At 50.7% G+C, this 24,053-nt stretch overlaps 10 protein-coding genes across 10 annotated transcripts; 6 read left to right on the forward strand and 4 right to left on the reverse strand.

Annotated features, from left to right (window-relative positions):
• Nucleotides 1-31: 31 nt before the first annotated feature.
• Nucleotides 32-1,012, reverse strand: IAR55_004374 (uncharacterized protein; the record flags this gene model as incomplete). The annotated part of the gene is made up of 5 exons (XM_066947473.1): nucleotides 32-412; nucleotides 570-608; nucleotides 693-714; nucleotides 830-902; nucleotides 997-1,012. The coding sequence occupies 5 exons, from the start codon at nucleotides 1,010-1,012 to the stop codon at nucleotides 32-34; spliced, it is 531 nt and encodes a 176-aa protein (XP_066801887.1).
• A 380-nt stretch (nucleotides 1,013-1,392) lies between these two features.
• Nucleotides 1,393-3,193, forward strand: IAR55_004375 (uncharacterized protein; the record flags this gene model as incomplete). The annotated part of the gene is made up of 5 exons (XM_066947474.1): nucleotides 1,393-1,487; nucleotides 1,572-2,000; nucleotides 2,182-2,395; nucleotides 2,491-2,856; nucleotides 2,921-3,193. The coding sequence occupies 5 exons, from the start codon at nucleotides 1,393-1,395 to the stop codon at nucleotides 3,191-3,193; spliced, it is 1,377 nt and encodes a 458-aa protein (XP_066801888.1).
• Nucleotides 3,194-3,458: 265 nt separating this feature from the next.
• On the forward strand, nucleotides 3,459-9,542 carry IAR55_004376 (uncharacterized protein; the record flags this gene model as incomplete). Its single annotated transcript, XM_066947475.1, has 15 exons — nucleotides 3,459-3,662; nucleotides 3,734-3,808; nucleotides 3,880-3,940; nucleotides 4,020-4,138; nucleotides 4,223-4,357; nucleotides 4,434-4,817; nucleotides 4,883-5,151; nucleotides 5,205-5,531; nucleotides 5,582-8,138; nucleotides 8,196-8,276; nucleotides 8,330-8,387; nucleotides 8,436-8,511; nucleotides 8,563-8,982; nucleotides 9,036-9,121; nucleotides 9,250-9,542. The coding sequence occupies 15 exons, from the start codon at nucleotides 3,459-3,461 to the stop codon at nucleotides 9,540-9,542; spliced, it is 5,145 nt and encodes a 1,714-aa protein (XP_066801889.1).
• Nucleotides 9,543-9,812: 270 nt separating this feature from the next.
• IAR55_004377 (uncharacterized protein) lies at nucleotides 9,813-11,137 on the reverse strand (the record flags this gene model as incomplete). Its single annotated transcript, XM_066947476.1, has 2 exons — nucleotides 9,813-10,937; nucleotides 11,003-11,137. The coding sequence occupies 2 exons, from the start codon at nucleotides 11,135-11,137 to the stop codon at nucleotides 9,813-9,815; spliced, it is 1,260 nt and encodes a 419-aa protein (XP_066801890.1).
• Nucleotides 11,138-11,874: 737 nt separating this feature from the next.
• IAR55_004378 (uncharacterized protein) lies at nucleotides 11,875-12,552 on the reverse strand (the record flags this gene model as incomplete). The annotated part of the gene is made up of 2 exons (XM_066947477.1): nucleotides 11,875-12,380; nucleotides 12,447-12,552. The coding sequence occupies 2 exons, from the start codon at nucleotides 12,550-12,552 to the stop codon at nucleotides 11,875-11,877; spliced, it is 612 nt and encodes a 203-aa protein (XP_066801891.1).
• Nucleotides 12,553-13,195: 643 nt separating this feature from the next.
• Nucleotides 13,196-14,079, forward strand: IAR55_004379 (uncharacterized protein; the record flags this gene model as incomplete). Its single annotated transcript, XM_066947478.1, has 4 exons — nucleotides 13,196-13,314; nucleotides 13,378-13,428; nucleotides 13,539-13,715; nucleotides 13,872-14,079. The coding sequence occupies 4 exons, from the start codon at nucleotides 13,196-13,198 to the stop codon at nucleotides 14,077-14,079; spliced, it is 555 nt and encodes a 184-aa protein (XP_066801892.1).
• Nucleotides 14,080-14,266: 187 nt separating this feature from the next.
• IAR55_004380 (uncharacterized protein) lies at nucleotides 14,267-17,637 on the reverse strand (the record flags this gene model as incomplete). The annotated part of the gene is made up of 14 exons (XM_066947479.1): nucleotides 14,267-14,402; nucleotides 14,462-14,769; nucleotides 14,820-14,944; nucleotides 14,991-15,084; nucleotides 15,137-15,256; nucleotides 15,310-15,498; nucleotides 15,553-15,668; nucleotides 15,721-15,928; nucleotides 15,975-16,068; nucleotides 16,130-16,398; nucleotides 16,457-16,521; nucleotides 16,587-17,038; nucleotides 17,094-17,168; nucleotides 17,246-17,637. The coding sequence occupies 14 exons, from the start codon at nucleotides 17,635-17,637 to the stop codon at nucleotides 14,267-14,269; spliced, it is 2,643 nt and encodes an 880-aa protein (XP_066801893.1).
• A 501-nt stretch (nucleotides 17,638-18,138) lies between these two features.
• Nucleotides 18,139-19,916, forward strand: IAR55_004381 (uncharacterized protein; the record flags this gene model as incomplete). Its single annotated transcript, XM_066947480.1, has 5 exons — nucleotides 18,139-19,047; nucleotides 19,100-19,256; nucleotides 19,327-19,435; nucleotides 19,495-19,826; nucleotides 19,891-19,916. 5 exons carry the CDS (start codon nucleotides 18,139-18,141, stop codon nucleotides 19,914-19,916), a joined length of 1,533 nt encoding a protein of 510 aa, XP_066801894.1.
• Nucleotides 19,917-20,291: 375 nt separating this feature from the next.
• On the forward strand, nucleotides 20,292-22,642 carry IAR55_004382 (uncharacterized protein; the record flags this gene model as incomplete). The annotated part of the gene is made up of 7 exons (XM_066947481.1): nucleotides 20,292-20,480; nucleotides 20,551-20,623; nucleotides 20,680-20,801; nucleotides 20,910-21,219; nucleotides 21,287-21,474; nucleotides 21,526-21,657; nucleotides 21,713-22,642. 7 exons carry the CDS (start codon nucleotides 20,292-20,294, stop codon nucleotides 22,640-22,642), a joined length of 1,944 nt encoding a protein of 647 aa, XP_066801895.1.
• Nucleotides 22,643-23,076: 434 nt separating this feature from the next.
• On the forward strand, nucleotides 23,077-23,499 carry IAR55_004383 (uncharacterized protein; the record flags this gene model as incomplete). Its single annotated transcript, XM_066947482.1, has 1 exon — nucleotides 23,077-23,499. One exon carries the CDS (start codon nucleotides 23,077-23,079, stop codon nucleotides 23,497-23,499), a length of 423 nt encoding a protein of 140 aa, XP_066801896.1.
• Between the last annotated feature and the right edge of the window lie 554 nt (nucleotides 23,500-24,053).

Raw genomic sequence — 24,053 nt, forward strand, 5'->3', positions numbered from 1 at the left:
GTAACGGTGCAATGCAGTGCATGATATGCTACTATACTAATCTATCTCCTGTCGTCGTCGATCCCCAACTACTACCTCCTTCATTACCACTATTTGCAGATGAACCTGGCCATGTCCACCTTGACGTAGGTGTCGACGTTGAATTCGCGGTCGTATGTGACTGAACATCGTGAGACTCGAAAGTGGAAGTAGGTGGAACGGGCGTAGCTTCAATCGCCTGTGCTATCGAAGTCTGCTCAGCGGGAGAAGGTATCGTTTCACTCTCGCCAACCTGGGTCGACGTCGACGCCGACATCGAGGAGGACGACGACGATGAGGGGGTGATCGTAGTAGATGCCTGTTTACGGGCTAAGCGTTCGGCTTTCATACGTGTTAATTCTTCTTTGAGCTCAGAGTGGCTTTTCGGCGTTTGCTAAAATGGTATGACAGGGGCACAAAATTGGTCAATATTGGTGGCCCACGGTCCAGACTGCGATGTAATGTTCGTCGTTGTCGAAAATGGACGGAAGGAGATACATCAAATTGTAGGGTAGATGATAAGATGAGACTGTAAAGTGGGTGACACTCACATGTGTTGTCTCGTATGGTGGCCAGAATCGTTCTTTGTACTGTTGCGGCGAAAAATCAACACTGGTCAGTACACGACTTTTACTGAGCTGCACAGATAGATCTGGAAATGGGGATGTACTGACCGGTCGGACGTATTCGTCATACCTGAAGAGCAGACACATGAGATCAGCGAATTTGCACGGATGATATGCATGAAGGAGGATGATAGTCTGATATATCGAGACAAGAGACTCCATCTGATGCAGAACGAGTCACATACCAATCAGGATCACCAAACTTGACCATCACATAGATCGGCGTGAAGAGGTAGAAACCGAACTTGAAGATCTCGACTGAAATCGATAATAGTACTTACAGATCAGCACGTTGCGATCGGATTTGTATGATCTCATGTTTGCTCTCATGCCGCCTCGAGGATGGACTCACGATTGGGTCCGCCCATCTTGTCTACGTCCTTTGCTGTACGTCGTTGCACCAAGTCAGAACGATGATGGACATGAATAATGTAACAATGCATTTCGGAACGAGCAGGAGCGAGCGAGCGATTGCAATAATCCAAAACAGATCACGTGATCTCTACTATTTCGAAGATCGTTTGTCACCCGTCGGTCAATAGGATTGCTGTTTCGTGTCAATCTCGTACGATCTCTGCACCATTTTGTTCATCTCTCGCTTCTCCGCAATCAGGCATCGTCACCCTCAGCGAGGGTCCTGCACTTCGAGTGCTCGAACACAGTCCCGTGAGAGACCGATCTGAAGCAATTGGACCATAAGAGTTCGGAGCGAAATCTCCGAAATAGCAGGATTCAAAAACCTCTGAAAATGGTGTCGACGCGTTCTTCGAGACGGTCTGGAGTCGGAGTCGGAGTGGAAGAGGATGAGAATAGGATCATTGTCGTCGTGACAGGAGCCAACAGGTGAGCTCCAACTCGGTGCTTCCCTCCATCTCTGCTACTATCTTGTCGCTTTTGTCGTGACGGTGGTGTTGACGTGCGCTTCAGTGGATACGGCCTTGGTATCTGTCAAGCATTGTTATCGAATCTATCCCTACCACCGGGTCATCCTGTACCAGCCTCAACACCTCAACCTACCGCTCTTCCACCATCACTCCAACATCTCCTCTCTCCTTCCTCTTCGTCTTCCCCTCCCCTCGACAGAGGAAAGGCCACAAAATCCATATCTGAGACCAAACCTCCAACACTCACATTGATCCTTGCCTGTCGATCAGAGACAAAGGCGTTGGAAGCGCGTCAGACGTTACTGGAAGGCCACGAGAAGGAGCTGAGCAAGAGAGAGAAGAAGGGGATGCAAAGCAGGGAAGGATGGCTAGAAGGGTTGAGGATAGTGTGGGAAGGATTGAATTTGGATGATCCGGGTATGGGAGGGAAGGGGAACGGGGTTCTTGGTTTCTGCGAGAGATTGAAAGATGGGTAAGTGGTATATGTGCTCTCAAGCATGACCTAGTGGCGCTAGGGCATTTGTCATGGCTATGGACCGTTCCATGACCCAAAAAGCCGTCCGGGCAGGACTTGAAGAAACGTCTCTTTCAAATTCTAAATATCCATCGTTTCCTTGACTGTGAGTTATAGCTAACCCACTACTGCCCCACAGATACCCCCACATCACAACACTGTATCTCAACGCCGGCATAGCCGCCTTCTGCGGCCTCAGCTATCTGAGATTCATAAAACAAATCGTGACTGAAGGGATGCCCAGGGCCATGAGTCAACCTGGTACCTGGCAATTCGAAGAGAAAGGTGTCAGGAGTGCCGATGGCGAAAGAGGTATGGTGTGGGGTACGAATGTCTTCGCGCCATACGTCATGGTGCGTCCCATGTCTGGCGCGATCTCGGAGCAGGCGAGATTCGACTGTCTCCTTCATTAGATTCCAGCTAATGGTAGCCATACTTGCGCTCGTAGATTCGTGAACTCGTTCCACTACTTCGCCGATCTCCCCATACGCTCCCCTTTGCACCACGAGTCATCTACACTTCTTCTCTGACCGCTCGGGCATCCAAACTGAACGAGCATCCTCTGGACGATTTCCAATTATTGGACTACCCACATACATATAGCGCGAGCAAATACATGGCAGACCTGGTCATGGTGCAGCTGGATCAGGAGTACGGTCAACCCAGCGGCGAGGCACTGTCGGACGAGAGACCGGTCAGGATATTCACGGTTGATCCTGGTTGCGTGACCACCAATCTCGGGAGAGCTAATTTCGGATCGATCGCGCTCTTGGTCAAACTGAAATTTTTCCTATACTGGCTGGCATTCTACATTGTGAGCCTGTTCATCGGAGAGTCGTCCTCTACGGACGATCTTAGTGCTAATACTTTGCTGCCAGTGTCGCCTGCTTGGATCGCCCTGGCATCCCGTTTACGCCGATCAAGGTGCTTTACCGATGATCTACGCCGCTCTCATTCCCGACAAATACTTATTAGAACCATCGCAAGTTCCTTCTCAGAAATTCGCGGTGCATGCCACTCGATGGGGCAAGACCAAGGTGGATTACGGGGAGGTGGATAAATGGGAAGAAGGAGAGGAGCTGGGGAGAGGAATCGTAGAGAGGTGCGAGGTTCTGAGGAAGGAGTGGAGGAGACGGTCGGGTCTGGAGTGATCGGGTCTGGAGTGATTATTCTCGGTTGATCATATAGCACGGATGGTCGATCTTACCCTCATCTGACTAGATATCTAGAGAGCTGCATATACGTTTTATTCATCAGGGTGATTGCTGGAAGGTAGAACTGCATACAGCCTTGTACTGCATCAAACGCAAAGTCGTCATGTATAGCCTAGATCTTGCTACCAACTGTGGCAGTGAGTGTCGACTTCGCGGTGGGTGCCGCCATTCTGCTACGCGTTGCAAGTCATGACGCGACAACATGGACATGGACATGGCAACAAGTAGTCAGGGGGCCAAAGTCCACGACTCGCTCACCATTTGTGTCTCTCCAGTCTTGCAGGTGTTGGAAGAGGCTTCTCTTGACAACATCCCACTACAAGAACAAGAGGTAGATCGATACCGAAAGGCTGGACGGTACTGTGCATGTCTTCGTGAAGGAGCGCACTCCACTCAGTCCCAGATGGTAAGCCAATCCCTCTGCTCGTTCCCTCTGTCCTTTGGACATACCAGCTGATACAGAATTTGGGAATTCAGGACCACAATCTTCTCATCTCGGAGCTTCAAGCCTTATCAGTCGAGACGAAGAGACGCCATCCAGATGTCAGAGATGTACGCCATGCTATGACTTGATTGGCAGACAAACAGGATGGTGAAGCTGACATGATTTGCATCTGTCGTAGGCGAGCGAATCCGCCTTGGAACTGCTGAAAGGGGGAGCATTGAGCAAGGACGTACTGAGCCGTGAGTCTTCACGTCATCTCAGTGATTATGCCCTGCCTTTCAGTCTCGCTTATATGACTGATCGGAACGAACCACGCAGAACATGCCGATACATTGCTTGGACCTATCACTTTGGGATGTAAGACCAAGGTCGCCAAGGTCATTGGGATCAGCATAGCGGCACTACAACGTCTAGTATCGCTGGGTGGGGTCCCAACAGTACGCCATTCTCCTACATCTCTTGGGCTTGATTCCAGGCAGATTGAAGGCATCCCGAATGAAAGCTGATGAATGGGAGTATAGACCAATTTGCCTCAGGTCCTGGCGACGTTGACGAGTGTTACGAATCAAGCTGTGGATATCCAGTTGAAGATACTTCAAACCCTGTTATCGATCTTGACCTTCAACAAGGACGTGCATGATGAAGTGCTGGGTACTGTACGTGAACGCAATCCGCCGAGCCTCTAGCATGCGGCTCCAGCCAGGATAGTGTACTAAACGGATTTCATCATAGGCCCTCCTGCTCTGCTTCAAGCTCCAAGATTCTCGCGTGTCGGTCGTCTCTTCGACCGCAGCTGCTACCCTCCGTCAAGCCGTCATGTTGATCTTCGACCGAGTATCACTCTCCTCCGAATCCGATAGAACCCTCCCCCTCACACTCCCGACCGATACCCTCACCGAGCTACAAGTGTCGCCCTCGGCGCTGGATACGTACAGCATCTTCTCGGATCTGTGTCTGCTCACTGCCTCGACTGGGAGTCACGGTTCTGGGTTCAGTCTTTGGGGAGGAGGGGAGAAGGAGAAGCCTAGATTGTTGAAGTTGAGCACTTTGCACAGGACGTTCGGGCTAGAATTGATAGAGAGTATCTTGAGTGGTTACGAAGAAGGAGTGAAGAAGGTGAGTTCTGGCTCTTCATGAGAATGGTGGAAGACCATCCAGCTGATAACAGAGGCTCGTGATAGCGACCCGAACTCCTATTCCTCTTGCAAAACTCACTCGATACTCTTCTCCTCAAACTCTTAGCGGAGAAACCTACATTCCCAATCGCTCTTCGTGTCTGTCGACTCATCTTCCTCCTCATACGGTCTTTCACGGACCAATTACCTCAGCAAGTGGAGACTTACCTCAGTGCGCTGATCAAGATGGGTATGGGGGATATGGAAGGTGAGGATGGGAAGGGCAAGGAAGTCCCGCCTTGGTTGAGAGTGCTAGCTTTAGAGATCCTTCGAGGGTGAGTAGTGGATGACTGATGCAGTCGAGTCCAGACTGATCAGTCCAGAGTAGTCTATGTGGCGATCCGACATTATTGCAGAACATTTATACGCACTACGACCAGGCCGGTGGGACCCAGCTTTATGGGAAACTCGTGTCAGCCCTCAGTCGACTGGTCAATGAGAAACCAGCATTACTGGGTATCGGCAGTCAGATGCACGGGTTGGGAATACCTCATACAGATCCGACTAGTCCTGGAGTCAGCTCACATGCTGGCTATTTAGACATGGGTCTGGGAATGGTCGCTTCCGCTGCCAGTGTAGGCGTGTCGACGATGAGTGCAATGATGGGTGCTGCAGGAGGTGGATTAGGACCTCAGTCTTCGATGAAGCAGAAACTGTCAGTCAACCTATCGTTCCGAAGCACGATTGACCTGACCGTAATTATAGGATAGATCAACATGACAAGACGGAGGCTCCGATTGTACCCGAGACGTACATTTACCTCCTTTCGCTTCAATCTCTTGACGCGATAGCTCTAGGAGTATACACCACCGTGGCTCAATCCAGCTCCGCGCCGACGGCGGTCAAGGAAATGGCCTCATCGTCTTGGCCTGCACTCCTTGCCGCCTTGTCCTACTGCATCGCAACCAATCTGTCTGATGCGATCTTCGCTGAGGTCCTTACCGCTTTACAAGACTTCACCATTGCCTGTGGTCTGCTGAAGCTCAACACACCGCGAGATGCCTTTCTCAGTATTTTAGGCAAGTATGCCGTGCCTCCACCTGTCGTGTCGGCAATGCAGACCTACCTGGAAGCCCCGAACAGTCAAAGATTTCCTGGTGGCATGGCAGCAGACGCTCTGGGATTCACAGCTTTAGGTGTTGGAGGACCATCGGGGCCACCGAGCCTGTCAGAGAGAAATATGGCTTGTTTGAGAAGTACAGTTCATACTGCAAGGATCCTCGGACCGACACTCGGTGACGCATGGCATGACGTACTGGAGATACTGCAAAATGCCAACTTCATGTTCGCCGCTCGAAAACCTACTATGAGTCGGAGACCGACAGAAGGTTCACCAGGTGTACCGAATACACCTAGCAGCCTTCGCACAATCAATGAAGCGGCACCGGAAACGAAACCTGATATACTGCAAGACCTCGATTCTGAATCAATACAGCTTCTCATTAATGCGCTCTTTGACTCATCTAGCGATTTACCCAATCCAGCCTTCACCACCTTCATCATTGCGCTGTGCCAATTGAGTGCGGAAATGATCGGTATGGATGCTAAAGGGTCTGTGATCGTCGATCTGACGGATAATTCTGTGCCGTCCACGCCTACCATGGCCCTTTCGCCCTCACAAGACCAGAACCGAAGGAGGACGAGTGGCATCAACATCTCACACAGCATCAAATCTGGCGAACGCTCTTTCAGTTTGACAAAGCTTCGAGTCGTAGCAACACTGAACTTGAGGAGGATTGTGAATGAGGAGCCAGAAGTAGGTTGGACAGCGATCACACAACACCTTCTTGCCGTCGCGAGACATCTTACGGCACCTTCGACGATACGAATCCAAGCCTCTGACACACTAGGAGAGCTCTTGCTGTCGTCAGTTCGAATTGGCAAGGATTCAAGAATACAGCATCAGGTCTTCGACGTACTGGTGCATCAAGTCGATGTAACGCCGGTCAGTTTCTCGATTTCGACAGACTACGATGTGAGAGCGTCGGGATACCAAACGCTCAATCATCTTCTGGAGAGCTCGGGTCATGCTCTGTCTGTCGGCTGGGCTATGATCTTTGGAATGCTCGACGACATCTGCAAAGAGTCTGAACCAATGTCCCAGCCGCTTCAGCGAAATGACTCGTCGGCGTCGGCCTTTGGAGACCCTCGTCGACCTTCAATGTTCTCCAGAGGCAATGCCAACCTGGTCCGAATCGCTTTCCCTTCCCTGACACTCATCTGTACTGACTTCCTCACTTCTCTTGATGCCTATGCAATGAGACAGTGTATCGCCTGTTTGGGGTGCTTCGGACGGCAAAGAGAAGATGTCAATATTACGCTCGCTGCTATCGGACTCCTCTGGAACGTTTCCGATGCGGTTCAAGCCGACTCGAAAGAACTATGGCTTTACCTCCTCACAGAGCTGCTCGAGTTAGGGCGAGACTCCCGACTGGAAGTGCGAAGCAGCGCCATGCAGACGCTGTTTCGGTGCGTTGAGCTTTACGGGTCGAGTTTGTCGTCTGAACTCTGGCAGGAGGTTTTCACAACAGTCATCTTTCCTCTTCTCGAAGCGGCGCAAGGAGATGAGTCGCAGGTCCTCGCGCTCTCTTCGGTTGGTACGATTTTTGGCTCCTTCCCATCTTCGATAACAAAGTTAGACATCTTTGCCACGATATATCAACGGTTCCTCGATCGGATCAACCATGCGTTTGCGAAAGAACCTAGGCCTTGTTGCACGGCTGCTCTCAAAGCGCTGGAAAAGATATTGATAGCGGTAGACAGGAATCCGGTCGACAAGACGAGGGCAATCGTTGATATGACCTGGGAGGCTTTCGTGCAGATGGGGACCGCTGTGCCAGAGGGAGAGCCATATACGCAAGACAATCTCATTGCACTCGTTCGGGTAGCGTCCCTTCTTCATGACCAGCTAGCGCCCAGCGAGACCGGAAGACTGGCCGAGCTCTCCACCGTTTTACGATCTATCATGACGTACACCCGATCACCCGATTATTGTCCAGATAATGACTCCATGTCGCCTCTCCAGTCGGCCGTGTCGAACCTCGTTGCACGCTCAGACTCTTTTGGACCCAGTATCGTACTGGGAGACCTGGCAGAGTTCTCGTCCCTGGCTTATATGGGGGTCGCAGAGCAGAGTAGCGGTTCGAAATTAACTTATGTGGCATTAAGCAAATGGGCGATGCCGAAGATGGGGGAAGTCTTGGAGAAGAAGGCGAGAGAGAAGGAGTTGTATGACGATGGGACGATTGAGAGTATTTTAGGGGTAAGCTGTCAATCCTTATGGTACTTACTGCTTCAACGCTGACCTCGTTTGGAACAGGCATACGCTATACCGATCAAGTTGAAATATGACTGCCCTGCTCCGAACCGATTCGGAGACGACCCACCGTTATGGCGAACAGTGAGTGAGAATCCTGCATTGAGGCTGTCACAGTGCACTGACGAGATACATAGGCAATGATTACGCTGGCGTCAATACTTGACATGGTGATCGCTACACTGGACATGGAGAGTGAGTGGATCGGCTGGCGTGCACAGACGGCAGCTGAATTATGACTAGACGTTGTCGTCGAGAGATTCGAAGGCATCTGGGCCCAAATCATGGAGATCTTAAGTGGGTTGTTACTGGCAGATGGGTAAGTCAAGCTTTCCGTTACCAAAGCGCAGGCTTACCGCTTGCCGCTCAGCTCCGAAGAAGTCTCAAACGAAGACGAAGCATTCGTGATCGATCATCTGGCCCAGATAACTCATGCTATTCTACCTCGTCTGGGGCACCCCCGCATTCCTGACCGGATCGTCAGCCAGTTCGCAGAAATATTGCGGAAAGCCAGCAGGATATATCATTACGACGTGAGACTCGCGAACGGGGGAGGGGGAACGACTGCTCCAGGTATCCCTGAGAGTCAAGAGGGTTTGAGATACTGGGCTCTGGATTTGTTAGTGAGCGCAGCGACGCGAGATGATCGAGAAGACAAAGTCGGTGGGGATAAAAATCAGGAGAAGAGAGTGGCAGGTCTGGTAATCCCGTCATTGATGAAGAGATTCTCGGATGCCTTGGAAAGGTTCCTGGAAGATAAGCGGTTGAGCGGACATTTGCCGCTTGGTCGGTAAGTGAGCTTTTCCCCGTGAATGATCCGAAGCTGATTTCACCACTTCGAAGGGCGAGGGAGGAAGAAGTCCTGTATATTCTGAGACATTTGGCAACGATGAAGGTTTGGGAGGGCAGCATGAACTCGACAAAACCAGGTAAGTAGCATACTGCTGTTTCTGCCTATGATGTATCTCCGTACCTCTTCCGCCTACCACTCATCTGGCTTTGTTATTTACGACATCGATTCGCGTCTTTGACGTATGCTAAGTGATATCTTAACTAGGCTCCGAAACCCTCGCGACCGTGTACAAAACCTCTGCCCGATCACACCTCTTCTACTTCTACCCGATTTTACTCGAATTCAGCTTCATCCAAAACCAAATGCCATCAATGTGGATCTTCCCCTCAGAACAAGCGAAACTTTTCGATTTGCCAGATCGAGAAGATTTCCCTGATGGTGAAGAACAGTTGAACGCGGGAGATGGAGGGAATCTGATCGAGGTCACTGCGAAGGAATTGGCGAGAAGAAGTCTGGAATTGATAGGAGTCGAGATGGGTTTAGGTGCATATGAGTGATAGCCAATTTAGGTATTTACTGTATAATAGAGTTGGCCAGACGATTGTCTCGAGCAGGAACGGGAATTGAGTCTCATCATCATCATCATCATCATCATCATCATCATCGTCATCATCATCATATTGCATCTTTTGTACTTCACACCACAGTACATACTACAGTATACGAATATTTTCTGGCACAAAACCACCTCGACCGCTATTTCGAACATTCATCGGCGGTCATAGTACGATACGGGCACTCCTATCCTACTTTCATTCGGGACTTTGCTAGTCCTTGGAATCCTCTCGAGCCTCTCTCTTGATCTGCGCCGTGTCATACGCTGCAGATCTGCTGGATGAGGGAGCGGCAGATGAGCTCTGGTGCTGCGGTCCGACCGTTGTCGACGAGGACGAGGATGGTTGGGCGGAAGGCGCAGCTCGGATGTAAGACTGAGCCGACTGATTTTGTGTTCTCACAAACGATGGGGGCTGTTGAGACTGCACAACTCTGAAAATGGACGCATGTCGAGATGGCGGGGTTGCAAACGCAGTTGGACCAGATGGTGACCCACCTACAGACTGACCTTGCATCGTGCCATCCAACGACACCAGCCGAGGCACCAATTGTATCGCCACAGGGGGACGTTGGATGACCCTTGGCTGGACTCCGGCACTGATGGGACGCCGCAAGAAAGCGCCTGGTTCTGTCCGATCCCTGGTCTGTGCTGACTGAGTGGGAACCGAAGGAGTATGGATGATGGGCCTGTTGACACCCATGTTCATCTGCCTGGGAATCACTGCGGCCCAGTAACTCAGGGCACTGCCGTCGGGACGATGAATCGTTACCCAATGCATCCTATTGTTGGCGCTGGGGCTGGCGCTAGCGCTGGGATCATTGGACGAAACGCTCCGACCCCGTGATGCTTGGGAGACTGAGGGCTGAGAAGGTGGATCAGAGTTTGGGACCGAAAAGACACCAGAGGGGACTCGAGTCGATTGAGTGACTCGTGATGCGGTGGTGGCAGTCGATGAAGCCGCAGCTGTTGGTGCTTGACTAGCTGCGAACAGTGCATCCCTCAAATTGTGCTGATCGATCAAGATCCTCCCACTCTGTTCTTTCAACTCCCTGACCTGATGCTCCAAATCTGGTATCTCTGAGACCTGAGATCGTAGCGTTGTCACGTCTTCACGAAACGTGGCTAGCTGACGTTCGAGGTCGATGAATCGTCTTTGGCACGCAGAGTGGTCTGTCGTCGATTCAAGTCGCGAGTCGGCACCTGTGACGGCCAATTCTGAGTTATGTCGGTCGCTGTGTCTACCCTTTGGCGGAGTGGCAAGGGATGACTCACCTCCTTGATATTGATCTGCATTTCGACGTCGGGCCAACCCCAGGATTTCCCGATTGTCCGACATCTGCACAGTCCATAGTGTCATCAGATCAAAATCGTCCGGTTGTTTAGCAGACCAAGATGACTTACAGTCACAGATCGTGTACCAAGCGGCTTAGAAACGTGAGATGTTCGTCGAGGACTCCCTTCAATTCCGCCTGTGGTGCTAGCTGCGGCCTCCTGAGTGGCAGACTGCTTTGGAGAAGAACTCTGGGATTCGGACATGCCTGCTTGTGTGTATCGCGAGGAAGATCGAATTTAACAACCGATAAGCGAAGTGAGGTGAGCTTGTCGATCCAAGGTTGGGATAGTACTGTATCCTGCCAAACTATTCGCTCGGGGAAATCAAGGAGTAGAAGGTTGTTGTCAAGATAGAGAATACACCCTGGGAAACGGATGTGGGCAGACCAGATCATGAAGTTCTGCCTAGATTGGAACCGAACTGAACATGGGCATCCGCTCCCACAAAGGTAGACACTACTTCTTGTGACCTTCCTTTGACATCGTCACCCTTGCCTCATCTAAAGACTTCTGAGAGTGAGCGCATCGCATGACCGATCTCGATTGTGGCTATATCCATCCTTGTATCTGCCACATTTGATCCTTTCGTCAGCGAAAGTTCCCACAACCACTCATTCCTCATTAACACGTTGAGAGGATGGTGGCGACTTTCTGCTGTCCAGCAATCTATCTAATGAAAGAAGCAGGGCATATCGTAATTGAGATTGGAGGTCAGCGTACCGGACGACATGTCCCACTGAGGTAGGTACAGTAGATGAGACTTGTCGGCGGCTAGAACGGGATCAAGCAGCAATCGTACCAAGAGAAGATGCGCCCTCAGTGTCATACATGAGACGAAGCTTCCTATCGACCTCCCTTCCGCTACAAATACTCAACCACCTCTAGTCGCTCTTTCGTCCTTTCCGTCGGTGACTGAGCTCCGATGTTGGCCGTTTGCCATATCACTCGTCATCAACCCCCGGCTCCCGCTTGACATGGACACCATCAAAGGTCCTAGCACTGCTGGATTGCTCAGCATATACAAACCCGCTACCTGAAGTGTCGTGGGAAGAGTACAGATCATCCCGCTGTGTCGACTCATATCTCTCCGGTTTCATGGCCTGCCGACCGCGCCTGTGCGAATCCCCACCTTGGCTTTGATGGCCGCCATACGCCCGGGCTGATGCCCCATATGCGAAATCCTGACATGCTGAAGGCAACGAGTCGGTCTTCAACTGGGACAGCTCGGATCTCAATTGTTGCTTCTCCCGAGTCAACTCACCAATGGCGCCTTTCAAAGCATGAATCCTCTCCTGCGGTTCCCATCCATCCCTCGAAGAACCCCCTGACAAGGTCTCCCAAGACCTCAATTGTTCACGAGCCTTCTCCAGATCAGCACGGAGTGTCCGGATAGTTCCCTCGCACCTTGAATGGTCGTAAGGAGCAAGGGAGGGTCTCACGCTGGAACCTGTAACGGCACATTGAGAGTCAGAGCAGGTAGATTATGTAACTATCTACTACACAACACGCTCACAGACACCGCGGATAAGAGGCTGAGCGGAAGGACACTCACCACCCGAAGAGGGGTGTCCGCCTCCATTTTTGCTTGGATACGCAGAAGAGCCGCGGGAGGATGGCATGATTTTGTGCTTGCAGAACGAGACTGTAAGATTCGACTGTGGAGTGATGTGGTCACGATTGGCAATAACGAAGAAGTCAAGGTCTAGTGTACCGTGGACAGCAAGGTCACAGAGAGAAGTGTAGTGAAAGCGAGAGTGGGGGCAGAGGTGAACAGGCGGCAAGGCAAGGAAATATATAGTCACCATATTCGAGTTCCGACTCGGTCTGATTGGCTGGGAGTCAGAGGATCAGTTCATGGCGTGCGAAATATAGGATCGCTCATTGAATTGTCCTCTCAAGAGGTGATTTCAACTCACCTTCCTTTCGCATGGTGACCCTTACGGTCGAGCCTCCATATCAAAATCTTCACAGTATGCTCCCATCATCAGGACACAGACTCTGGTCTGTTGTGTGCTCAAGTATGGTATTTGTTTCGCATCAGGACTTGAGGTGTGACGGCTGGCCTACAGACGGATGGACAACTACCTCAAACCGACTGATAGGTGACTGTCAACGGTCTCGTCTCGCGTTCGCGCTTATCTTATCTCGGCGTAACGTCCCTCGAGTGCAAAACGCCGAATCGCTTAAAATTCACCCAATCGTCTCTCACCTCCCATCCCGCTCGTGCTGTTTTCGATCAGCCACTCTCTATCCATTGAAATTATGCCATTCCCCGTGACAGCTTCCCGTTTGGACCCAATTGCCAGTCGAACGACCACCATGTCAGATCGAACCGCTGAGAAGAGGGCGACACCGGATGATTATCCTCGGTTCATGCAAGTGTGCGTATCCTTCCCATCTGCTGACTGGCTCGCGCATTGACGACAATCGTCTATGTCCCGCAGGGCCTATGAACAAGCATTGAAATCCCGATCAGAGGGAGGGATACCCATCGGGTGAGCGCAGCGCTTCTCCCCAATAGCAAGACTCTCTCGACGAAGATGTGCCCCACCGTTGGGCATGAAGTGCCCGGACCGATGGCTGATCCTCCTCGCTTGACGCTCAGAGCTGCCCTCATCCACCTTCCTACGTCTCGCGTCCTGTCCAAAGGGCATAACAATCGCGTTCAGATGTCTTCCAATGTCCGACACGGTGAGATGGATTGTCTGGAGAATCTCGGCAGGGTCCCCGAAGGATTATTGAGAAAATGCGCGATGTTCACTACTCTATCGCCTTGTATCATGTGAGTTGTAGGACTTGACCTGTGTCTGTCTTCCGTTTCAACTTCTACCATGATCTGCCTTCCAGCAAGTCTCTGTCGGATCCATAGTTCCGAAGCTCCCTTCACCTGGAAGTTCTGGCAGCTGATTGGAATTTGACCGCCCCCTCGTCCAAACAGGTGCTCGGCAACATGCGTCCTGTATAAGATCCCACTCGTCGTCTTGGCAGAGAACCAGAATTTCGTCGGAGGCGAACAACTCCTACTTGATAATGGCGTGGAAGTCATCAATTTGAATGACGAGACGATCACGAAGATGATGACAGATTGGATCGGTAGTCCACAGGGATCAGTTTGGAACGAAGATATCGGGGAGGTGTCAAAGTGACACGACGAGTTTCGACAACGGTACAAGGAGAGGACTTTTCTGCCTTACATATCATCGATGTTCGTGGAGACGGAACGCTCATATACTGATACAACAGATACATGTTGTCATTACACAGAGTATGAAGAGCTATGCGACTGTGCAATTTTCCACTGCTGGCTACATTGTTGTGCCATCGCACTTGACGTTACGCACCCGTTCCGCGCTCTTTCCTCACCGCGTCCATCTCCATCTTCCTCTTCTTGAACAACGGGTGTTGATCCCTACCTCCCTGACCCGGTTTGCCCTTCTTGTTCTGTCTTTCTTCTCTTGATAACTCCTTGCTACGAAGAGCGGGAACGCATCAGCCTTGATCTACCTGAAACCGAGAAGAATCACTCACTTGATACTCTTATTCTGCTCTCTATAACTGAGGTTCTGCCCACCTGACAGATGCTCCAACGGCGCTGTAAATCTTTGGACTGCAGGCACGGATCCAGCTCCGGTTGATAACGCCGGCTGGGAGCCCGCGGCTTTCTTCATATGCTTGCCGTTGTTCAATCTCATGTAATGATCGGCCGTTTCGCTCGCAGCGTCACCGGTGTTGAGCACTTCCTCTAACAAGGATATCTGCTGAGCCACTGTCGGGAAAACAAGGTTTGGCATGCTTTCGAGACCATGTAGCTCGGTGATGACTTTGAAGGCGTAACCCTATGCCGAATGTCAGTCAGGCTTCAGGACTGCCACCGCAGATTACGTACTTGGTCGATGAGGAAACCTTGGCGCTTCGAGGAGTAATACATCTCCTGAGTGTCTTTGGAAACAAGCGAGTAGAAGAAAGCATTGAAGCCTTCGTCATTCCTTCGCTTGGCTCGTAAAATACGGCCTGATGAACGTCAGCTTTGGCACCAATCAATGCAGAAAAAGCTCACCAAGCCTCTGGGCCTCTTGCCGACGAGATCCGAAATGAGACGAGATTTGGATGAGACAAGTCGCTTCTGGAAGATCAATAGAGGTGTCTCCAACCTGATTTGTTACATAAGCATTGCTGTCGTAGGTTATGTCAACGCAAACTCACTTTTGACAAGAAAATGGTGTTCAGTTGGGGATCGTGCTGGAATCTTGATAAAATACGCAACCTCTCTCCTTCTGGCGTTCCACCGTGAATGAATGACTTTCCCAACTTTTTCGCATAAGCCTACAAGACAAGTCAGCGATGAAGTTCATAAATGGTCTGCAGGCTAATCTCACCTCCAACGCAAAAACGTTGTCTGAGAAGACAATGACCTTGTCACCTCGACTTTCATGGTAGTTGATCAGGAACTGAGCAGCTTGAATCTTATTCGGATTCATAGCGTGTAGCAAAATTCGCTTTCGAGATGGATTACGAAGATACTCTCGATAGAATTGCGGTGTCATTGGGCACCAGACTTCGGCACACTACAGAGCTTGTTAGATGTCACGAAGCGGAAGAAGTTTCCCCTTCGCACTTACTTGAACAGTAGCAATATGCCCATTTTTTGCCAAATCCATCCAATTCGCCTCGTACAATTTTGGACCGATTAGATAACCCAGATCACCAATCCTGTCATCCTCTCGCACAAGTGTCGCTGTGAGGCATTATCAGGCTCGCTTTCTGCTCTACCAAAGCGTAGTACTCACCCGTTAGGCCCAACTTCGCATGAACCTTGAAGTTGTTGATGCACTTTCTGAACATGTCGGCAGGAGCGACATGCACCTCGTCGAGTAGCAAGAAACCCCATTCTCTCGATCGCAAGAATTGCATCATCTTCTCGGCGTCGTGGGCTCGTTTTCCCGTCTTGGCTATCATCGAGTATGTCGAAATGACAATACCGGCGGGTGTAGTAAACTTGACGAATGTCAGCTTGGTGCATGAATAGCAGACAGAATCTTACCATCTCTTTTTCACCTTGTGTGAAAGCACAAATCTGACGTTCTGAGATATTTGAGAAGTGCAAGAACTGCTGCTTCCACTGCGCGACAGAGACACTACGTCGAAAAATTAGCTCTATCTCCCTCGCTAGCCCCACGTATTTGGCTATGAACTGACGCAGAGGTACACAATACCAAGGCACTTTTCTTAATGGTGCAAGCTGCTGTAATTCCCACAAGGGTCTTTCCAGCACCACAAGGCAACACGATGACACCCGATCTTGCACGACCATTTCCGAACATCTTGGCAAGGGACATTTCCTGGTATGGCCTGATGACCGTCATGGGTTTGAGCTGAATGTCGAGATTGGGATTGACGGTGTCATTTCGGAAATCATACTCTTCCAGAGCGGGGAGATCGATATCTTTGCACCGTCGTCGAACATCCTGCAATCACAGATGCGATTAGGCTAAAAACATGAAATGTTGATATGAGAATACTCACCTCCATCCGTTCACCAGCAACCTCAAAAGAGTGAACCGCTTCATCCTCATCGTCCATTTCGTCCGCTTCGAAGTGGAAAAAGGTGGTTAGTTCGCTTGTCGAGTGGAGGTTTGAGAGTGAACAGACTCACCTTCTCCAATTCCAATGACGGCACCGAGAACCGCGTCATTCTCTCTTGTGGGGTTGATCGGTTCTGCCTCGCCCCGCTCCGCTCTTCTCGCTTCTTCTGTACCAGGGATAGCGTAATCTCTTCTTGGTCTTGCTACCTGCTCGGCACCAAAAACAGTAGGTCCAGCCTCCTTTTCTCGTGTGACTCTGCAATCCCGAATCACTTCATCCTGCATTAGGGTCTGTAGGAACTCCGGTACGCTCGTCTCGAGGAAGTATCGGTTGTCCTTCAAGACCAGCCGAACTTTTCCGAACGAAGCGGTCCACTCTTCTATACGAGCGATGAGACGTGGGTTCAATGGCGTTTTAGATAGACGAGACAGAACTTCGATAATGACTTTGGTCTCTAGACCGATAGACATCGCTGAGTGTAGAGATGGTTTCGTTATGCGATACTCATGGATTAGAGACGGTCTGCTTTTAGGGTCAATAACGAGTAAATGTAGGTCTCTTTATTCCTGAGACTGACCGTGATACAGGTTCAGCGATAGCAACCAAGAAATCTTGAGCTTGCTTAGCGAAGGGTGCGAAAGCCTCGACGATGCTGACAAAGACTTCTGTATTAGCCTCTACTCGGCCGCTCTATCCACAAACGAGACAGGACGCGGTGAAGCAACATACATATTGCCCCTGTCGTCCACCCATAAAGGTCTCAAACCATGATCTGCCTTCAGCTGCTGATTTGACAAATCGATCGCTCTCTTCCCTATCATCCCGTCGAAATAGCCCTCATCATCCTCATCTCCCACACCTTCTCCATCGTCTTCCTCTATCGGTCCATCGGCTGGATGTGCGACGGCGACGTCCCGAGCCCGTTGTAAGGCTGTCAGATTGATCTTCATCTTCCCTTTCGACCCTCCTCCGATTGCAGCTCCTCCTCCATTTGCCACCTTCTTGCTCCCGCCGGCGGCTTTGCCGGGCACCCGTCGTCTTACTGGCGCATATTCCTCTTCAGACGATGGGTCGGACTCGAAGAAGTCGAGGGAAGAGACGGGAGAAGGAGAGCGACTCATGCTGCTACCGAAAGAGCCGGCTGAGTGGTACAAGTTTCCGATGCAAACAATCTGATGAGACGCCGATCAAGAGGAGGATAAGAGGAGGAGAGATGGACAGCTCAGAAGTGCTTGGATGTATAACTACTACTGTGAACGGGGTGGCAAGATGCTCATGTAGTCAATCCGACCAAGATACATTTGATTCCGTTCTCACACGTCATGAAGGAACCCACGTGCCGTTCACGATCTTTTGTTTGCCGTGAAGCGGCGAGATTTTGAAAGTTGCGTTTGCTTTGATGCAATGTCCTATTTCTTACTGACATCCAGATATTCTTCTCGGATATTACCAGGCAAGACCGCTTCTCTAGATCACACACAATAAGGCGAACTCGGCGTACCCTTCGAGTCCACCATTCAAGGTCACCGCTTGACCCTATTACCGAACAAACTCGCGCTAAAATGGTACGTTTCTCCTTTGCCTGCTCGTACCATCCTTGTCTGCTTGGGGTAACAGCTGACATGAGTGCACAGAAAATCAAAGTGATCAGTCGATCGCTCGACGATCATCTCCCATCATCTTCTTCTGCCCAACATCCCCTGCAGCGGAATCTCGCTCCGCATCTTCATCCCTTTTCCAAACCTCGTGAATACACTCGAGCCGTTACCGCCGCAAAGATGGACCGGATGTTCGCCAAACCTTTCGTGGACGCCTTGGGAGGACATCAAGATGGTGTTTACTGTCTCGGAAAAGATCCACGTCGAGCTGCTATCGTTGCTGGAGGCGGTGGAGACGGTGAAGTCATCGTTCACTCTCTGGCATTGCGTCGACCGCTGCTGAAAATACCTAATGCGCACAAGGGTATGGTCGGTGGGGTATGTTGGACGTCCGAAGCTAGAGATGGGAAGAGAGGGATGATCACTGCTGGAAAGTTGGATGGGACAGTCAAGATCTGGAGAAGCGAAGCTTTTGCACCTGGCCTGAGGGATAAGGACACCTTCGAAGGCAATGAGTTTGGTTCGGGAGAAGGATCAACTTCGTTCCTCGATACTGCTGGAGCCATTGGAGAGTCCGGAATGGAGTTCGATGAGGAAGAAGGTGGTGGCCTCTCTATCGATGCTGCAAAGAGAGACGCTCTGGGTCAGAACCTTGAGCCGACAATGACATACACGTCGAAGAACGGCTTCAACTCGATAGACCATCATCGTACCGATGCAGTCTTCGCCACGGCGTCAAATACTGTACAAGTTTGGGACGAAAATCGATCAGCACCACTGTCTACGTTGGCATTCGGAAGTTCGATGGAGACAGTGACTGGTATACGATTCAATCAGAGTGAGACGAGCGTGTTGGCGAGTGTGGGCAACGATAGGACGATGTGTCTGTACGATATCCGAACAGGCAAGGCGGAACGCAGGATCGTGATGCAGGTCAGTGCATTCACAATAACGATTATGGACAGCACTGACAGTCCGCTTGTAGTTCAAATCAAATTGCTTATCATGGTGTCCCACACTTCCGACGGTCCTCCTTCTCGGATCAGAAGACCATAACCTCTATACTTTCGACATACGTAAACTCGAGTCACCCAGCCAGATCTACAAAGGTCATGTTGGCGGAGTTATGGGCTGTGACTGGAGTAAGCTTTGTTCTCCTACCGTCTTATCGGTGACAGCGAAATATGCGCTGACCAATCGTTTCGACGACAGGCCCTACTGGCGAAGGTTTCGTTTCTGGTTCTTACGACCGAACCGTCCGATTATGGAACCGAGAATCGGGCAAGTCACGGGATGTGTATCACACAAAACGAATGCAGCGGTATGTGGTGTCTTTCGCGCTCTCCGAGCATGGCCCGTATACTGATTTGTACTCTCCAGTGTCTTCGATGTCACATATACGCCTACCGCCGATTTCGTCCTTTCCGCCTCAGATGATGGTAACGTTCGAATCTGGAAGTCGGACGCATCCAAGAAACTCGGACCAGTGTCTACAAAAGAGAGGCAAGCGATCGAATACCGACAAAAGCTGGTCGAGAGATACTCGAAGGAGAAGGGTGTCAGAGAAGTCCACGAGAGGAGGCATGTTCCTGGCAGTATTCACAACGCGGTGAAGTTGAAGAGGGACATGATCGAGTCGAGGAAGGTCAAGGAGGACCGAAGGAGGACTCATTCAAGAGCGGGAAAGGAGAAGCCCAAGGCAGAGAGAAAGAGTGAGTGTGCATCGTGGTATGATCTGGTAGGAAGGTCGGCGCTGACGGGTAGCGCTGTCGACAGAGGCTGTTATCCGGGAGCAGAAGTAGGGTTTGTTGGCATTCAAGCGTTGGTTTCCTGGAGTCGGGACTATATACTCGGATTCATGCATGTTGTATATCACCAGCCCCTCGTCAGTGCTCTAGCCGCAAACCAGGCGACTGGCTCTTTACTGGCAAATCGACTTTGATCGAAGTATGGGTCAACCATCTAAAGGAGGTAAAAGTCGCCGCCCGCCACTCTCGGTACCTCGTTTGAGACACGCGACAGATGACGAGTATGATGCCAACTTTCGACACGTTCGCACCTGCCAACCATATCCAAGTGAACTGGAGTAGTATTCAGCACACCGATTGCCAGTCGTCTATCGAGCCTGTGACGCTGAAGCATACAGCTCTGAGCGAGCTCAAATTTCCGAGCCAGTCATGCCCTTTTTGCGTTCTGCTTCACGGCCGCAACCTGTCCAATGTTTCTTCTGTCTCTCCCCATCCCTTCTTCCTCCTCACTCATCTTCCTCGAGCAGCGATAGGAAAGGAAAGGGGAGGATAGCAGAAGTTGGAACACAATGGAACTGGCAATGTGAAAGATGTGGTTGCTGGAATATCAAGGATGAGGTGAGTCTTATATTATACACTTTCGGAGCGTTAGAAGCTGATGAAAGACTGGATGGTTGACTTGATGCAGAAAGGGGAGATGATCTCGGATCTACCAGCTATGCATAGCTCAAGCTACAACACAGCCTCATTCTCACTTCGAGGTTAGCTCCTCTCGACTGCTTGACGAGCAGAGGCTGAAGCTGACAACGTGAAATAGCTAAACCGTCCACTTCGCATCTTCCTCCTGCATCTTCATCAACTTCGCCATTCTGTCATAGCTGTCTAGCAAACCAAACACTGATAATGAATATGCTTGCCAACTATCTTCCTGACGACAATGTATGTCCTCTTTCCCCTCAATTAACCCATCCTTGTGACAATTTGACTGCTTAACCTGTTCGTGAATATACCTTCGCTGACTTCACTCCCTGTTTGCTCGCACCATAGGACCCGTTATACCCTGCTCTCTTTGCCGACCTCCCAACCTACCTAAGCAAATTACACACTCGATATCCACCAGTCTGTCAGAACTGTCAACCAGCTGTTGACGAAGCTCTGCGGAGAAGCGATCATAGAGCTCAGGTCGAAGCATGGGGTTCGGCACTGAGACGAGGGGCCGCGACGACAAATACCTCGGGCGGAGATGGTGGCGATGACATTGGCAGGGGAGTGAGCAGTGGCGATATATTGGTATGGCGAATACGAGGGGCGCTGTATTGGACAGGCACCGGGCTGAGCCTTTCGCGGAGTCTACTTGGTCAGTTAATCACTGGTCCTTCTTGAGAGATAATGATTGAATAAAGCTGACATACGAAAGGATGTAGCTGCAATGGCTCCATCGCGCCTTGGGCACATGTCACGTCAACGTTTCCCAGGCTCAACCATCACCTTGTCCACGGGCATGGTGTTATTTCACGCATTGTCCATATTGTGGATAGCATGGGATCCCTACTGGTTACGCCGAGTGAGGAGAAGGGATAGAACAAAGGTACAGGGAAGGGCAATATGGGTGGTGAGTATAGTATGTCATATTCAAAGGCGTCTCGCTGACATCTCACGGAAGCGTAATATGCTTTACATAATGGTGTTACGTCTCGCTTCATCGTTGGCACTATGGCATGCCCGTGGTGCTATGAATGCGTCCAAGCCGACAAATGCTCCCGCAGTATGTGCAGCTTTCGCTTTGGAAATAGCCGTGAGCAAACCCCTTCGGATGGTGAAATCAGACCTAGTAGACTCACTCAAAGCAGCTACTCTTACAAGCCTTTGCCAAGATCCGTGTCACCCAACCAATCGCTATCAAGCTGGTTCGGCCTGTTCCTCTCCACCCATCCCCTGCGCCTCCGCCAGCCTCATACAGTACCTCATCACACGTTAATGCGTCTACCGGTATCTCCTCACTCTCTGTAGGATCTCAAACACCCACTAGACAAGTAAACCCGATCTTTGGCCAACCATCTCTCCACCACCAGAATCAGTCAGAAGTTCAAGTTTCTGCCGAGGCTGAATCGATGGATTGGGAACCTTCACCTTCGGCAGTGCTCGCGAACGGGGGATACACCCATCGTCCAGCTCATTGGTCACCCGAGGACGACCAGGATGACATATGTCCGCCGAGCAAGCTGGACTGGGATACCTTTGCGATGAACAAGCAGAGAATGTTTCCCAAACAAGGAGGACAGGATGAAACAGGCTTGGAAAGTCTGCTAGAAGGATGGGGCATAGGTGCTAGTGGTATCACTACAGGTGCGACAGAAGCAGTCCATCATTCGTCAACACAACGGAACAAGAATGCTGCCGGTGATGTTTCCAACACCGACTCATTTGTTCAGTGGCTCGGATTTGTCCTGGTCGCGCTCCGATTGACTGGCATGGCTACCACCGTCGCCTTCACTTCGCCTTCGACTGGATCATTCCTCGGCCTGTTCAACACTCTCCTACTCTGTTTCGAGAATATCATAGCATGTTCTCGTATTTTCGCAGCGCTGAAAGGTGATCAGCGATCGAGCGCAGAATCGATGAAGATCGCTCTGGCAGTGGTCGAAATCGGTCTGAGGGCGATCGCACTGTCACCTCAGTCCTTGATCAAGGTAATGTTGGATAAGGTCGGCAATTCAAGGGCAGCGAGTCTGGAATGGTCGTTCTGGGCTGTTGTAGATCTGATTGGGTTGTCGGCTTGATCAAAACTTATTATGGCCCTCGCACCAAGATTGTTAAACGAGACCGACATCCCTTCGCTCCTGCCCCATTCAACCCCTCTTGTAGCTTCGTACCTCTAAGCCTCGTCTGATGCATGGCAACACAGAGGTGAAAAGAAGACGAAGATCTGTGCCATACTTTATCATTATTCCCATCTCCTTGTGTCAAGGATCTTCCATCCGTTTTGCGTTTCATACATCCTTTATGCTTGTGTCTTCATGATGAAGGTGGCCGAATGTAGAGCGAGTGGTACATAAGCTATCCCCGGGTATCTCCCAGATCCATCTTCTCATCTTACCACTCTAATCAGCTTGTAGCAAAAGCTTTCAACGTAGAAGCGAGAAAGAGCAGCAAAGCAAAGCAAGTACTGTATCAACCAATTTTCAGAAACATGTCAACCAGTCCCACACTCAGCATGATGGATTTTGACCATCTCGACGAGAAAGAGGAACTCTTCTCTTCTATTCGAAGTCCAACCGATCCCAAACCGGAATCGGAAATCAATCTCGTCCTCGACGAGAAAACAATGCTGACCCCTTCGATCGAGATGAAGTCTGTTTCACAGGTCGTGCCACCATACCCCACGATGACGACGACGACGACGCAGCAGACGCGAAACGAACCTGTCGTTCTCCCCTTTGCTGGTCAACCTATAAAACTTGAGATATGCGTCAAGAACATGATCTCCAAGCCGAAACCTAAACTCAGGATAAACACAAAAGCTAAAGCTAAAGCGAAGACTGAAGATCTAGCTGCTCAAGTCGTTGACAATGCCCATTTTAACAAGGACGAAAAGCCTGTGTCTGGTGAGGTGAACACCCCAAAGCAGAGAGATTGACGAGGTATTTGCCTCCGTTGGAGAGTGAGGCTTTCATAGGTCCTATTCTGGATGATATGGGTGTGAGTGAGAACTCATCGTCAGATTGGTGGGAGTCCTCGTTTCGCTTGCTTGCTTGCTGTAGTCGTTGAGCTTCCGAGCTCCTCTTCCACTGACTGAGGCTTTGTTCACTAATCCATACTCATTCACTCTGCGGCGAGTCTGCTCGTTCACACCCACACTTTAATTTTCACTCATCATACCGGTGCCGAGACCGATTCTCTCCCACATCGACATCTAACAGCCTCGTACCCACTGATGATCGCCACTCTTCTCCCCGTCGACTGATCTACTTAGTGATCATTTGATCAACCTAAACACACAGTTTCGTATGAGCTGACACTCTCTCCCATTCCCCGCTTGATCTCCAGGCCACCATCCACCTCATCCAATCACAATGTCCCTCCCTCTCCCACCTACCCCACGCCTCGTTGTCCCTCTCAATCTACTCCGACACCGCCCGTTCTCGGACCCTTTCCAGGGGCGTCTCGTTCCGGATCATGTCTGAGGTGTGG

The sequence above is a fragment of the Kwoniella newhampshirensis genome, chromosome 8 (genome assembly GCF_039105145.1).
Source record: "Kwoniella newhampshirensis strain CBS 13917 chromosome 8, whole genome shotgun sequence".
NCBI classification, from domain to species: domain Eukaryota; kingdom Fungi; phylum Basidiomycota; class Tremellomycetes; order Tremellales; family Cryptococcaceae; genus Kwoniella; species Kwoniella newhampshirensis.